Raw genomic sequence first — 15,352 nt, 5'->3', positions numbered from 1 at the left:
TTAAATAACATTTGGTAGTTTGACTTTCAACATCATTTTTTTTAAACTCTCAATTTACATGTTTAAGTGTCATACACGAGTTGTGCATAATATAGTCAAATAAGACTCAAATAAACATAACAGGGAACAAAACATACTTTAAAAGTGTGCGTGTTCTATTATCCAGCCTAAAACTTAATCCAGAAAACTGTGAAGAAACTGCATTGCAGCGGCGTTAACAGAACTTTAAACCCGATGGGAACCAATGAGACGTGTCGCGTACACGGGGATGTTGATATGGGATACACGTGATTATTGAACACATAAACATTGCAAGACCTGTGCAATGCAGTACCGTATTAAATATTCAAAACGTGTCAACGTGTCTTCTCAAATATAAGGACCGGTGTGGAATTTATCCCAGCTGCAGAAATTCCACATTTCCCTGGCGGGGCAGAGTCTCTCCGTAGATGATCACGACTGACTTCAGTGGTGCTATCGTGTCGGCCTCTGACGGATGATTATGGTGATGATGGGCCAAGCCTTGCGTGATCGTGTCCAACGTAAACACGTGTTGCGCGGTGGCGCGTCGCACCGACTCACTGTGCTCTGAGCACGTGTTTCGCGTTTGCAAATCGCCCTCTCGCGGCTTTGGGTGCCGCGCTCTGCCGTAGAGGCGGGGTCACCGGGTCACCATGGCCGCGCCTGTGTGAGTGAGGAGCATTGCAGCCTCCCCGCGTCTCCCTGTCTTGTCGTCATCTGTCTCCTCGTGTCGTCATCTGTCTCCTCGTGTCTCGGTGTATCAGTCTCCCCGTCTGCCGCTGTCCCCTCGCCCCTTCTTGCCCGCTTCCCTCTGCAGCAGTGGCCGTCTCCACGTGTCTCTGTGTCCCCTTCCCTCCGTGTCTGTGATCTTGTCACTCTCTCCTCTGTGCTCACTGCCTCTGCCTCTTCGTATGCCGGCGTCTCCCGGTGGCCTGTCTCCTCCTGCTCAGCCTGTTCTCGTCTCCTCGAGAGGACCCACGAGCTTCCTCCTTCCTTCGTCCCCTTGTCTCGTCCGGTTGTCATCGGCTCCCCGCTCCCCCCGCTGTCTTCTCCGTCTCCCCGTCGTCTCCTGCACGTCCCCCTGTCCCCGCTGTCTTCTCCGTCTCCCCGTCTCGTCGTCGTGTCCCGCCGCCCGGCCATGCTGCTGTCCGTGGTGGTCCACACGCACTCGCTGCGCTACTTGGCCCCGGCGGCCGTGATGCTGGGCTCGGCTCCGGCCTACGTGCTGTGCTGGGCGGCGGGGCGCGCCCTGCTGCTGCTGGGGCCCGGCCGGCTGCGGCGGCGCCTGGACGACCGCCTCTACGACCTCTACCAGAGCCTGGTGCTGCTCTTCTTCGAGAACTACACGGGGCTGGAGGTGAGCAGCGAGGGGGGCCAGCAGGCGCCTCGACTTGGCCCCCCACTCACTGCCGCCTCACTGCCCGCGGGTTCGGCCGGGGAGGCTGGGCTCGGTGACTGCGGGGTTTGCGTTCAGGTTTGGGTGACATTGCGGGTGCTCTGTGGCGAACCGCGTCTCTTTCAATACAGAATATAGACACCAAAGCAATGCCGGCCTCGGCTTGGTCAATTGATGACTTCTGTCCGTGCTATGGGTTTCCACAGGGTCATGGTGGAGGCCCACTGCTGCACCTTAAACATTTAACCCTGGCAGCGACCTCGGCCAAGGGCTGTTGTGACCAGTTGCCTGAACACCTTCCACTGGGTCGCTTTTCAAAACAGCACAAACATTGCCGAAGGTGGTTTGTGCAATGGGTTCCACTAGTTGTCGGAGTCTGGGGTGAATTACGGATGTTGCTATGCGTCCAGTGTGAATGGTTGAGGCAAGGTCAACCGCTAAGATGTTGAGTGATTTCTACATAGGCCCACTGAAAGTCATCTGCTCTGAACTATGGAAACAATGAAAACAATGTTAACAGCATTCAATATTGCGTGATTTGCAGTGGCCGGCTGGTTTAGTTGTATATTGTACACGTTATACAAATAGTACTGTCCAGTACAGCTTTTGAAAATGTGATTTTTTCATCGGCCATACGTGTAATGAATGGTGAAGCGAAACTTTGACGGTAATCTCTACAGTACAATAATAACGTTTGCGATCGACTTTACTTGCGTTAGGCCTGCGCTGAAACCACACGGCATGGTTAGACGAAGGTGTTGTGTAAATTTACGTTCAGTGTTTTGTGGCAAGCTGTGGCAATATCGCAACGGCCACTACATTCATCTGAATGTTTACCGACTGTGCATTGTTTATTTTGCCATAGGTTGTCCTCTATGGAGATCTACCTTCTGAAAAGGAAAATGTGATTTACCTGTCCAATCACCAGAGCACAGGTTCGTCTGACAATGTCCTACTTAATTGTACTTAATACGTTAACTATTTTCAACTATAGTTTTTGAAGAATTTCACTTTTTAATATTTATTTATTTTGTACAAATATACCTTCATCAACTCGCACTGATCAGTGTGGTGAAGTATTTTCAGATGACTTATGCCACCATCAACACGATGTGGTGAGGCCTTATTGCAGTCCTTCATATCTCTAATCAATAACATGAAAACTTCTTCATAAGAATTCAGCAGTTGTTGCCCTATGGGCAGACTGGTCCTCTCACCTTGGGTATATGGAATTTCCACCACTGGCTCTGTGCTGCCAGTGGGAATGAGTGTTGTTCAAATCTTTACTTGAGTGGGAAGACACTAACTTCTTTTGAATACTAAAATGCACTAAATAAAGTTTTATGAAAATGCGTTTTCCAGATGTAATGCTGGAGTTAATTGCGTCCATGTGTTCTGTTTCCCTGCGCAGTTGACTGGGTTGTGGCAGACATGCTGGCAGTGAGGCAGAATGCCCTGGGGCATGTGCGCTATGTGCTCAAGGATGGACTGAAGTGGCTGCCCCTCTATGGATGGTATTTTTCTCAGGTGCGTAGGTATTCAGTCCTCCTCGCTGAGTGGTAGCTACAGTTAAACATTTACATGCTCTCAAGGTGCAGTTTTAATACGAAGGCACGTTTCAATTCACCACCACTGAAATGCATTGAATTGTCATAAATGGGAGTCATGATTGATTTCAGTATTTATTTTTTCATCTTGTTTGTTCCTTATTTGTAATTGTCTCATTTGTTCTAATGTATTCTGTCTTGACTCTCCCCCATGTTCAAGTGCAAGCTCAATATTTTCCTATGACTGATTGCCTCTCTCTATAAAATAAACTTGCCCACTGTTTCTGCACAACTTTTTGAGATGCGTTCGTATTTAAATGTTCAGTAAATCCATGGTGCAGTGCAATCTTTTGCAACCAATTAATACATCATCATTGCCCCCACATAAATTTGAAAATGTTTATTTAAATTGTTGACCAATTTTTAATATTCTAATAGTACACACATGCAATACCTGTACTGTATACAATCACTAGCGGGAAGTACCCGCCGTTGCCCGGGCGAAAAAGACACACACATCGACTTACACACACACAGACATCGACCCACACACACAAACACATCGACTTACACACACACAAATATGGATTCACACACAGACATTGACTTACACACACACATAGACCGACACAAACAACAAAAACAATCGCCATTCGCCACTAAGTGGTGACGAGCGTTACCACGACGCTTGTTCCCGGGCTATGTGCACCTTGAGGCCACGTGAAGTATCGAACGCCCGCTGGCATGCCACAGGCCGACTGACTGAGATGACTGGCTGATGCACCACCTATGCCCCCTACTGTGCCAACTTGCTGTGCTTTAGCCACCCGGTGCTCCGGTCATTGTTGTGAGCGTCGCTTCTCCGCCCTCCGTTGTTGTTGGAGGGCGACTGCCTCCAACTACACACACACACACACACATCGACTCACACACACACATAGACTCACATACACATCGACCTACATGCACACATATCGACTAACATACACACACATCGACTCGCACACACACATCGACTCGCACACACACATCGACTTACACACACACACACGTCGACTTATACACACACACGTCGACTTACACACACACATCGACTTACACACGCACACATCGACTCGCACACACACATCGACTCGCACACATCGCTACCCCCTCCCCCCACCATCTCCCCGCCCGCTCTACAGTAATAGTATGCAAGCTCTAATATTAGTATCTACCGACCCTATAGTAGTAATTGCACACATTGGGGTGGGGGGGGGAAAGAGGAAATCACACTTTGAAGAATATACCTCAGTCTTGTGTGCTTTTTTGTTGCATTTTTAACGCGAATGAGAATCCCCCCCCACCGAACCCATGCGCATCGCTTGGGGGTGCGCATGCGCAGATGCGTGTGCATTGGCATGCTGGGAGGCGCAATAAATAAATAACAAAGTTCTGCACTAATTCTCTAATTAAAGTACTTTATAGGTGACGGACGCGAAATCGGATTAGCACTGGCTCACCCCACGGTTCGCGAGCCAAATCCCTCGCAAGAGTCAAGCACACACAGACAGAAATTACGTTTATAGGTAAATAAATGTATACTGAAGTGAGTAAACATGAATAGCATTTAAAAAATACACTTCAATGTTTTTTAACTATAGTAACAAATACTACTTAAAATTATTCAATGTATTCTAACTCGTGAAGGACGCAACCTACAAGTACAATCATCGTGTCCTGTTGAGGCGTCTGGAGGCACCATCACGCCGTGACACTTGGACATGGCTTGCGGGATGGCACAGTAAGAACCGGGGCATGTGTAAATGTTCACGCTTGGTATGGAGAGGTTCACAGGCCACCCCGTTGTGCCTGCAGCACGGCGGAGTTTACGTGAAGCGCAGGGACCACTACAACGAGAAGGCCATCGAGAGGAAGCTGAAGGCTCAAATGGAGGCACAAATCCCGGTGAGCCTTGTGCTGCTGTACATCGTTGAAATGTTGTATGCAGCATGCTAAAGAGGTAGTGGATATAAAACACATACTCTACGGTTTAGCTTTAATACAGCCTATCTAAGCTTATGGAGTATCAAGTCTGGCAATCGCGTATCGTCTAGCAAATGTTATTTTCTTATGGGTGGCTTGCATCATTTTGCACCTCATTAAGGTTTATGGCTACATTGCGTTTAGGAACAGCATGTTCGGCTATTGTGAAATATGAATAAGGATGACCGGTGACAATGTTTATATGAAGTGAATACAATGAATAATGTTCGTGGGGAAGGTTGGTAGCAATTGCCCTGAGAGCAATTTTCATGAAGTAAGATCCTTAATATATGCGCTGAAATAGATTAATAAGTAGCCTCATGCTTCAGCTATGTTGATATATGCAGAGACTACATGTAATCAATAACTGTCCTGCATGATTATGAGCCACTTAAATTTCCTCTCAAGTTTCTCTCATTGGAAACATATTGAGTGCTCCGTATGTTGGGACTTCCTTCATTTCGACCATAAAAAATTCATGCATACTGCCAGTTTTCTTCTTTTTTTAACTGCATGTCAGTGCACGACTGTGCTTAATTGAATGGTACAGTTCAGCAGAAAAAGGCTGTTGTGATGTTCATCAACTATGATTCCACAGATGTACTTGGTGATTTTCCCAGAAGGAACTAGGTACAACCCAGAGGCAGCAAATGTTATTGAAGCCAGCAAAGCATTTGCAAACAAGGAAGGTGAGTCATTCTGCATAACTTAAAGAGACGTAATTCAAAATGTCTCTGCGATATCAGTGTTCTCTAAATATCCTCCAATTGTTCATTATTTTTTTTCAGTTTTAATGACCTGACAGTACAATGACTGTAATGCTTATATTTCGGCTTTCTCATTTATGTGCCTACATTTAAATTCAGCTTGGTAGAGTTGAGGGTCGGGGACCTGACTAATTTGGAAGGTTGAGAGTTCAAATCCCATTCAATGTTTTACTTCACACATCATCATTACGTTCCTTCCTGAGTTTATAAAATTAATATAACTGTGTTTAAAGTGAATATTAGTAGTCTTAAGGAGAGAGTATTTCCCTCTACTGGAATGCGGAAATTCCACTGCTGGCTCCGGACAGTCTACGGCTATGAGTGTTACCTTATTTTTCTTTGAGCAGGGAGACACTGCTTTGGTGGTTATTGCCATGAAGTCCTTGATACACTGGAAGTCATCACCAGCAGGAGTCACTGCACCACTTTCTATTGTACACCTTTTTCTGCCAGAATTTGAACACATCTGATTGCTGATTGCTGTTCTCCCTTGTGGTAAATTGGTTTGGCATTTTTCAAACAGATCGCAGACAGAGGTCGCAAGACTTTCATGGCTGTGTGTTATATAAACCAATCATTGTAAATCAAACACTTTACACCAAACATTGTTTTAATTGGCTATACAGAACTCTTGTCACTCAATGTCATTGCGTACCAATTTGCCCTTGTTCATCACAATCGCCCTTGAATTTCTCTAGTACCTGAAGAGATTGTGATTGCAGGTGGTGCCGTGAGACAGTGATGAGGCAGCAACCCATGTTTGCAGGCTTGCCCGAGCTGAGCCACGTGCTGACTCCGCGTATCAGGGCCACGCACGCTGCCCTCAATGCCATGAGCGACCACTTGCACGCTATATACGACATCACCGTGGCGTACGAGGGCACGCTTGATGCCGCCGGGCGACGCAAGACAGCCCCCAGCATGCCCGGTTAGCACACACAACCGCCGGCACACAGGAAGTTCACTGCAGTTGTAGATGTGCGCTTGTGAAGCCGCCATTGTGCTCAGGAAAACAAGGACCCTTAATACTCACGGTTTTTAATCGGGTAACGGTGGCCGCCTCACGAAACATGAATGCAGATCAGAGGTAGCTTTTGTAACTTGCTACTTGTGAGCTCACATTTTACTTATTGATTAGTTGTGTAGTTGCAGTCATGTAATAACATTGTAATGTTGGTCTTTATTACTTTGTCAGGTCTTTACAATGTCAATTTAATTATCTGTACAGAGTGAAATTACTCCCTTAAATAATGTTATGAACATGCCACTGCATGACGAATTTAAGTTTTGATGCTCTGAGGTTTTGTCACTCACATTTTTCATCTTATTAAGAATGGATGTTATATAATTTAGCAATTTTCTTGCACAGATACAGGACTTTATAGGACAATTGGGAAAATGATCTTTTCTTTAATCATTAAAAGTTGATGATTTGACTGCCAGCGCGTGGTTTGCGCGATGCGTTTGCATTCAGAGTTCCTGTGCTGCGAGTCTCCACGTGTCCACATCCACTTTGAGCGCATCGACATCCAGGAAGTGCCACACGAGCCTCATTTCTTCAAGCTCTGGCTGCACGAGCGCTTTGAGAAGAAGGATAAGTATGCGGGCTCAGAGGACACGGCTGCACTCAACAGAGCCACGAGTAATTTCTTATCAGCAAAAGGCCATATGATCAGTCTTCCCATCATGCCTTGCATGTCACGTAACCACCATGCTGCTTGTATAACGGATGCAGCCATATACAGTAGCCTGTGTGCATAATATGTGTTAATTCTCTGCTGTTTAGACATCATAATAAGATGATATGCATTGTTATGGACTTGATTAACCTTCAATTAAATCGATATCCAATGTTTAAGATGATCTTAACCCATTCAGAGTAATTGTTCCATTTATAGGGAAGCCTGATAAATTATAGAACCATTTACTCTTTTCCTAATTAATTGGGATGGATTGTTTTCAATGTATGTTGACAAATGTCTGTTTTTTTTAAAAACGTAGGTGGTGGACGAGCATTAGTACTGTACACAATGTCCTCCCCGTCTGATTGATGATTGCTACTGGGAATTTTCTAATGATCTTTTACAAAACATGACATGACATGGCAATTCCCCAGTGAACTTACGAGGGAGCTGTGGGATTTAGGATCGTCTCCTTTTTAATGCGTGGCATCACGTGTGAATCATTTATGTTCTCCCCTGCTTGTAAACAATTTGATTGCCTCAATTCGTACTCGGTGGCGAGGGCCCTGACCACCCTGGCCAATCGGGTCACATAAAACCCGATGCCTCAACTGCTACGAGCCGGAATCCTTACGGGCATGGGCATGCCGTCAACTGCCTCGCCATCCCCCCCCCTCCCCGCAGGCTGATGGCTGACTTTTACGAGCGAGCGGCCATGAAGGGAGGCGAGTGGGGCTTCCCCGGCAGCCCCAAGGCCTCCCGCCTGCGCCTTCGCCGTACGCTGCCATCGGCCGTGTTCCTGGCCACGCTCACTCTGCCCATGCTGCTCACGGAGACGGGGCGCTCCATCTACTGGAGGACCTGGCTGTATGGGACGCTGCTGGGCTGGGCGTGGGTGGCAGCATTGCCTTGAGGCAGAATCCGCTGGCCCCTCTCCTCATGCTGCAGGTTTGAGTCCAGGGCATTGAGTGATGCTGCTCAATGATTGATGTAATGCTTTCAGGTGAAACAGTCATTGGAATGGAGCTCTCTTATTCACATTTTAAAGGTGACATTTGGAATGTGATTTGTTGATGTGTGGATGTGTTGTAATGAATGCATCAAGTAAAGTATGCTTGATACTGGTTCTAAAACTACAATGAAAACAATATTGCAAGCCTCTTGATAAATTGCGAAGCTTATTTTAGGCTGAAGAAAAAAATATAGCATATAATGTAAAAATTATAGTTTTAGTTCTTGGCTGTGCATTATTGTGAATGCTTTGTTATGCTTTTCCTGATTTTTTGGCACATTTTATTTTACTCAAATGAGCTTATCTCCACAATGAATGCAGTAGTTTAATTAATCTGAAAGCCAGTGTTTAATCACATTACACTCCATGTTACCAACCCATATTGCGGTGGCTACATTATATTTAAATAATTTACGAGTAATGGAATTGAAAAATGCTGTACCAGTAGCCTCGCGGCTTATTGATTTGGCCCTTGTGAAATAAAAATGTAAATTATGATCCATCCGAAGCAGACTTCTGTATGAGAAACATTTGGCAGCCCTTTCCTTATGAAAACAAATGTCATCTCTTAAATCGCTCATGAAATTGGTACAAACGCTGTTGCGTACAGTTTACATTTTTATTTCTCTTGCATTTTATGCTTTTTTCTTGTTAATGTCAAACGCATGGAAATGTTCGCTCTTCAGAGTATGTGCCACATCTGTTGTCTGGTCCTTGGACCTGTAAACACTCAGTTTGTTTGAGATCTTTGAGAAATTCGACCTTTGTTAATATTGGCCTCACACAATATTGATGTACATTTGAACTATTACACTTAACCGAGTAGAAGTTAATTGCTGCAATTGTAACGTATATATTCTGGTGTTTCAATTGCAGAAATTAACGTTATGTAACGTGCTATTTTTATTTATTGCAAGTTGTAAACATTCATTGCTCATCTTTATAAATATTACTGCATTGAAACACTGAAGTTAACACTGAGGCATGCCCTTCACACTGGTGGTCTTGAGCCAGTGTTCCACATTCCTGTTGACTTCTTACAGAGTACATATTTTATCAAACGTGGAGGGATAATTGGCTAAGAAGACTCCCAACTGGAATATGATCCCGCAACCTTCCTGTTGGGGGCGAAGTACTCTGGCACTGTGCCACCCTCCTGTCCAGACCTTAAGTAATGATTGAAGTGTGCCAAGTCGTCAGTAGAAGTGCTGCAGTACTGACGCTGTCCGCTAGAGGGTAATGGTGCGCAACATCCGGTGTGTGTATGTAGGGGTTGCAGGTGGATGCGAGTCGTAATGTCACCACTTCCACATTCAGATTAATGTGCCGTTCTATGTATGTATGTACTCACCTTGTAAATATTTTGCAATTGAGTGAATAACAATTTATGTTGGATTTGTTGCATTTTTATGAAATTGGAAGCACATCTGAAAAATGTGCTATCCCAGCAACCTTTGAGCGCGTGCAAGGCAGGACAACACACCACCACAATGTACTTTGAACACAGTCTTCACTGAGTAAAAAGCGCCAGGTTTGTGTTGTTACAGTTTACAGTGTATAATGTAAACGTGTTGCTAGATATGTCTCCATTTAAATGTGCGATGCATAATCGTTTATCTAAAAGTTGTGGTTCAGTTATTGTACTCTTACAAATTGTTCTCATGAGATAAAAGTTTAAATTACCCCCATCATGAAGTATTCAAGTTGGTTCAGTTTTTTTAATGCATTTCCAGAACGCAATTTAATCATTCCTTTGTCCTCTGAAACAAGGACATTTGATATCAATTTTGGCACGAGTATTGAGAGCATACCAATCAAGATATTACTTGACAGGAAAGAAATGAAAGGTCTTTAAGAAACACAATTTCACTGCATTCCCACTGTACTTGATGGTTAATAGCCATGACTTTGATCAGAATGTACAATCAGCCTCAGCTTTAATAATCTCATTTGGGATCTCCATTGTTGTTGTCATTGTATTCTTCTATTTACTTTAATTTTGCCATAGAAACCACACCAAGTATTTATCGTATACAAAACAAGTCTATGTCATAAGCTCATGAGCATTTATGAACGGCTTGTTTCATTTTCCCTTGCATAAAAATCACAGCACTATTTGCCACTGAACACTGCACCATCGCATATTGCTACGTCTTTGAGGATTTTGTTGTAGTGTCATCTGGCCAAACTCCTTGTCCTTTTGACATGTTTTTTTAGCAGTGGAAGTTTACATGAAAGCAGTACGTTATGGCGCTTTGTGGCACTTTCAGATGTCATGAGGGTGTGGTTAGCAGTGTGAGTGAAGGTATTGGTGTGCATGTGTTTGCAGTACATTGCAGTTGGATTTTATATCTCAACTCCTCATGGTCTGGAGTCTGATTTAGGCCATGAGGCAGATAATTGCATACAATGCGTGTGTGCAATTAATAGCATGTATGTATTTGGTGTCGTACACACAATTGTATGTTGCAGCATTTTTTTTATTCATACTGTGAAATTAAATTACCATAGTATTCAAAATATACATTTTAGATAAAGTGTCTTAGTTATTATTTAACAAAACCCACAGCAAGTCATTGTCACCAAATTGGCAAGTAAAACATGTGTTTTTCACACCTTATTTTTTAATACATCTCGTATAAAATGTTCAAGTGAAAATGTCTACTGTCTACAGCACACTGCTCTCTAAACTAGGGCTGCGATGGCAGTATTGGCAAAGACTTGCCCCTGTGTGGTGTGTGACTGAAGGCCCATGTCCCGCTCATCACCATCAGGATTACCCTTGAGAATGGACGGGAGGGTTGGAGTTCGTCATTAAAACGTTAACGTCACTTGAGCTACATACTAGCATTACAGAGTGACTACAGTTTACAATCTGTGCTTAATAATGCATGAGAGGGGTTTAATGACTCATGCAGTGATAGCGAGTTACACTTAGTGTTGTATTTTAGTATGTACTCATCATTAGAAGTTCATAATGAGTTTAAAGGGGTACATTTTGTACTGTACTACAACATGTTGCGCTCACCATACAAATAGTACTAAACAATGCAACTGTTAACGTTTAAAAAATGCTGTTACTACATTTCCCAGGCCATGACTCCATTTTAACTTCCATGGTCATTCTGGGTGATGAATGATTAATGATTTCACCAAATGATAATGACAATAATAAATGACAACCTCTAGAGTGCCGTAACATGGCAAGCCATTACAAGGCCGATCGAGTTCAAAATACCAATACAGTATATATGCTTGCTTTTATAGGCATGCCTTACGTTAACAAAAAATCACAAATCACATAAAAACACACTTTCAAATGATGGAATGGGTTAACTTTTTTCTATGTATTGTCTCGATGAAATGTGCCATTGGCATGACTTGGATATAACGTGCCGCGATTGTACGTATACCTCCTGAGATACAACACACTCCTCGATACGCTACTCATTTTTGGAATTCAAACAACCCTTGAATTGCACTATGTGAATGTTAATGCCTTTGCTACAATGCTAATATCCGTGTTGTGGAGTCGTGGAGGGTGCTGTGGGGCCCCCTGGTGGAGCCTGGAGATGCCTCGTGGCAGAGAGCCTCTGTTTAACTGCAACGCTGCTGACCGAGCGTGTTGCTCAGAAAATACGAACAAGCAGAAATACATCTGCAGATGTATTTAAATCCATAAGTCATCCATACAATCTGCCTTTTACACATTTAATTAGTTGACACGCAAATCCAAACAATTCAATGTGTGATGGAAAAAATCGACGCAAAATTTAAAAAATAATTTCACGGCATTGTTTTTTTAATTATAATACAGTGGCTAGGGTAGCCACTTTTACAGTTTTAATAAACACAGTTCTCAAATGGCCTTTCCTGTGGCTAAATAGTTTAAATCAGTGCACATTACCCACTGTGACATGAATCGTAGATGTGTACACTGACAAAGAAAATTTTATAAAAAAAATGAAAAGTGCATCGGCATGTAGAGATGTTTGCTGGGAATTGCATGGAGAGACAGGAAGACGTGGTTCAGAGACCACAAGCAAATGAGAGTCAAATTGACTGTCAAGGAAAGTAAATGGGCTTGGGCACATCGCTAGATTGGCAGCCAAATGTGCTGGAAGGGAATGGCAGCCAAAGATGACAAGATACCCGACAGGGTGACCATGATGGAGATGGAGCGATGAGATTAGTTCACATGTAGGAGTGAACATAGATTGGTGGTTCACAAGGCCATGAAGGATGGTGTTGGCAGAGGCCTTCATAAAGCAGTGGATAGATGTGGTATGACTTAACTTCCTAGTAAGTGTATTTTAGGATTATTTTCTCATTTATTTTACTAAACTAGCCTACTCTTCCGAATGTTATTGTATCAAGTATAAATTCAAACGATACCGGGGCATGCTGCCCATTCACTGGGTGGCAAAGAGGACAAATGAGGCCGCACTCGAAGAATGACAAACAGCCAAGGGATCCCTGAAGAAGAGGCAACAGTGGCTTAAAGATAATCACCCAAGGGATGTGTGATGGAAGAGGCGTCGTAGGGAAAGCCCATCAAAAAGATGGGAGGGAGTGTGTCCGTAGGAAGAATGCTAAAAGAGCAGAGGAAGTGGAGAAGGATCATGCTTCATTGTGGAAAGTCCCACAGAGGAAATGTGAAACGATTACAAGTTTAAACATAGCATTGCTTCATAATACGTTTATTTTCCCACTGGATCATGTTTAAAAAGTGGAAATTTTACATTCTAACTTATTAACAGCATTATGATATCGTTTGTAATTATTTTGCTCAATCAGATGCAAATGTGTCAGTAATCCACCAATGCACTGAATACTAATTTTGTTTATTATTTTTGCATATGAGTCCTCAGATACAGTGCAAGTGCCTAACGTAACGCATAATATTTAAACATCTGCATAGAGTAGTTTATGCTGTACACTGTCTGGGGAGATTTGTCTTTATCTGTCAGATTATTGCATTTAACAACAAGGCTCTTCAGGGTGGTATTTGAGAATCTTGCGATGTAAAACCTTGGATTGACCTAGGACGTACTGACGTTCACAACACCGGTACCGCTTTCATGATCCTATGCAACGTAACATCATAAACAAAGGCAATTATAAAGAGTCACTTTGTATTTTGCAAACAAACCCCAGTGGTCTGCACTTATAGTTCTCCGGTTCTGCTCTCATCCTTGTCTACCACCTGTTGTCCAATACTCATGTTCTCTTCATTCACATGCAGATGAGAGAGGGTACTTGTGACATGCATAATATGTGATGTAAGGAGCAGGGCCATGGTGTGTGGGTATTGGGTGAGCTGATAACTATTGGTCCAGCTTTTGTATACAACTTGCCTTTATAAAAGAAAAACTGGAATTTGGCTGTCATTTAAATACAATTGTAAATGTGTATATTAAAAAAAAATGTGAGTTCAAAGTTGAAGGTGAGTTTCAACAAACCATGTTATACAGATTAAGGTTGCATGCTTCATGTAATGAGTGGCCTTCAAGGAGGTTAGATTTAGATTAACCTGGCTAAATTAGCACTCGCATAGCAATGCCGTAACATAACGAAGGTTGATGGAGCTTCTTAAATTCCAGACCTCGAGCCTCCCCGACACGTTCTTATCAGTGTCCTCTTCATGGCTACGTGAAGGATAAAGGTGCATGGTGCATCTGTATATTACTAAACATGGCAAAGCTAAACTAGCGGGAGGCTGAGGACTGTGGTTTAGGAACAAAGCTTTATAATGTAAAAAAAAAAGTCATAGTTTTGTTTTACATTTTGTCAAAATGATATAATAAACATTTAATGAAAGCTGGCAAACCTGACTTTTTGTCTGTTATAACTCTTGCATTTGACTTTGTTGGTGAATTTGATTAAAATCCTGTTCTGTCTATGCATCTTTAAAGTGCTCTGTGTGAATGCTGTATGGTTCTGTCGGGTGGCAAATCAACAATAATGGCAGTATTCCTGCGTACACACGTTAGGTAATTTCGCGTTGTAATTTACGATTCAATATTATCCAGAAATATCAAAGTGAACATGGGATCACTCTCTTGAAGGCCCATTTTCTCAGATTCAGCAGTGCTTGTTCTGTATGTAAATTGTACATTTAATCAATCTACTTTGCTTGTAAACTGCACTGAAGCAGCAAGTGTGAACATGTCTTTTTTACCATACATTACCTGCCAATAAGCAGGATTACTGGCTTTAGTCATCGCAAACATTTTTTTACGTCTTTGAAAGAACCACAAAATGTAGTGCACACTTAGGTGGAGGCAGTGGTAAAGTTGCAAGCCTAGTTGTGCCAGTGAAGAGTTATTGATATGCAGATCCGTATTCATAATCCGCAGGCTGTGGATTAAGTCTATAATCTATGCTGCACTTAATCTTGCTTTTCCCAAGATTGATTTCCTTTGACATCAGACAGCTTAAGAGGTACCAGTGTTTTGGGAGCTTTTGTCCTGGTGAAGGGGGCAGCTCTTTGTTCAAATTCCACTTTCACAAAAGGCAGCTTAGTGTGTGTTGTCTGGATTTACATCGACCCTGTAATTGGCTGTGGCAATGTCGAAGAGGGCTTGCAGCGGGTTGCCCTCTCCGCGACGGCAGTCTGGCTTGGCGGTTGCTCGTTTAAACTGCATTTCCAACAAAGCATTCATTAGCCACGGACATAAGATATGCACATGCATTTGCATGATCTCAAAGTACCTGTTGAACACATGCTAGAGATTATGATGGTTGTTCGTAAGGTGTGGTCACATTGAGATGCTCTATCAATCCATACTGCATTAATAAATCATTACCGAATATTTTTTCGAAAGCAGCCGAACCAGGATGATTGCAGACCTGCCACTTCGTGAAGTATTTATGTATGTTGAACATATTTGGCACCATAC

At 43.1% G+C, this 15,352-nt stretch overlaps 1 protein-coding gene across 1 annotated transcript; it reads left to right on the top strand.

Annotated features, from left to right (window-relative positions):
• The first annotated feature begins 633 nt into the window (after positions 1-633).
• On the top strand, positions 634-14,575 carry AGPAT5 (1-acylglycerol-3-phosphate O-acyltransferase 5). Its single transcript, XM_078856299.1, has 8 exons — positions 634-1,378; positions 2,283-2,352; positions 2,829-2,944; positions 4,822-4,911; positions 5,588-5,678; positions 6,523-6,684; positions 7,231-7,354; positions 8,123-14,575. Exons 1-8 carry the CDS (start codon positions 1,160-1,162, stop codon positions 8,349-8,351), a joined length of 1,101 nt encoding a protein of 366 aa, XP_078712425.1. The 5' UTR covers positions 634-1,159; the 3' UTR covers positions 8,352-14,575.
• Positions 14,576-15,352: the final 777 nt, after the last annotated feature.

This window comes from Lampetra fluviatilis, chromosome 5 (genome assembly GCF_964198595.1).
Source record: "Lampetra fluviatilis chromosome 5, kcLamFluv1.1, whole genome shotgun sequence".
In the NCBI taxonomy this organism is placed as follows: Eukaryota; Metazoa; Chordata; class Hyperoartia; order Petromyzontiformes; family Petromyzontidae; genus Lampetra; species Lampetra fluviatilis.
This window is presented reverse-complemented; position numbering and strand designations above follow the sequence as displayed.

Excerpts from the sequence above, each read along its gene's own strand:
- AGPAT5 (XM_078856299.1), top strand. The coding sequence starts at position 1,160 with ATGCTGCTGTCCGTGGTGGTCCACACGCACTCGCTGCGCTACTTGGCC. Across the intron at positions 2,353-2,828 it reads GTCCAATCACCAGAGCACAG|TTGACTGGGTTGTGGCAGAC; the intron begins GTTCGTCTGACA and ends TTCCCTGCGCAG. Across the intron at positions 5,679-6,522 it reads AGCATTTGCAAACAAGGAAG|GCTTGCCCGAGCTGAGCCAC; the intron begins GTGAGTCATTCT and ends CCATGTTTGCAG.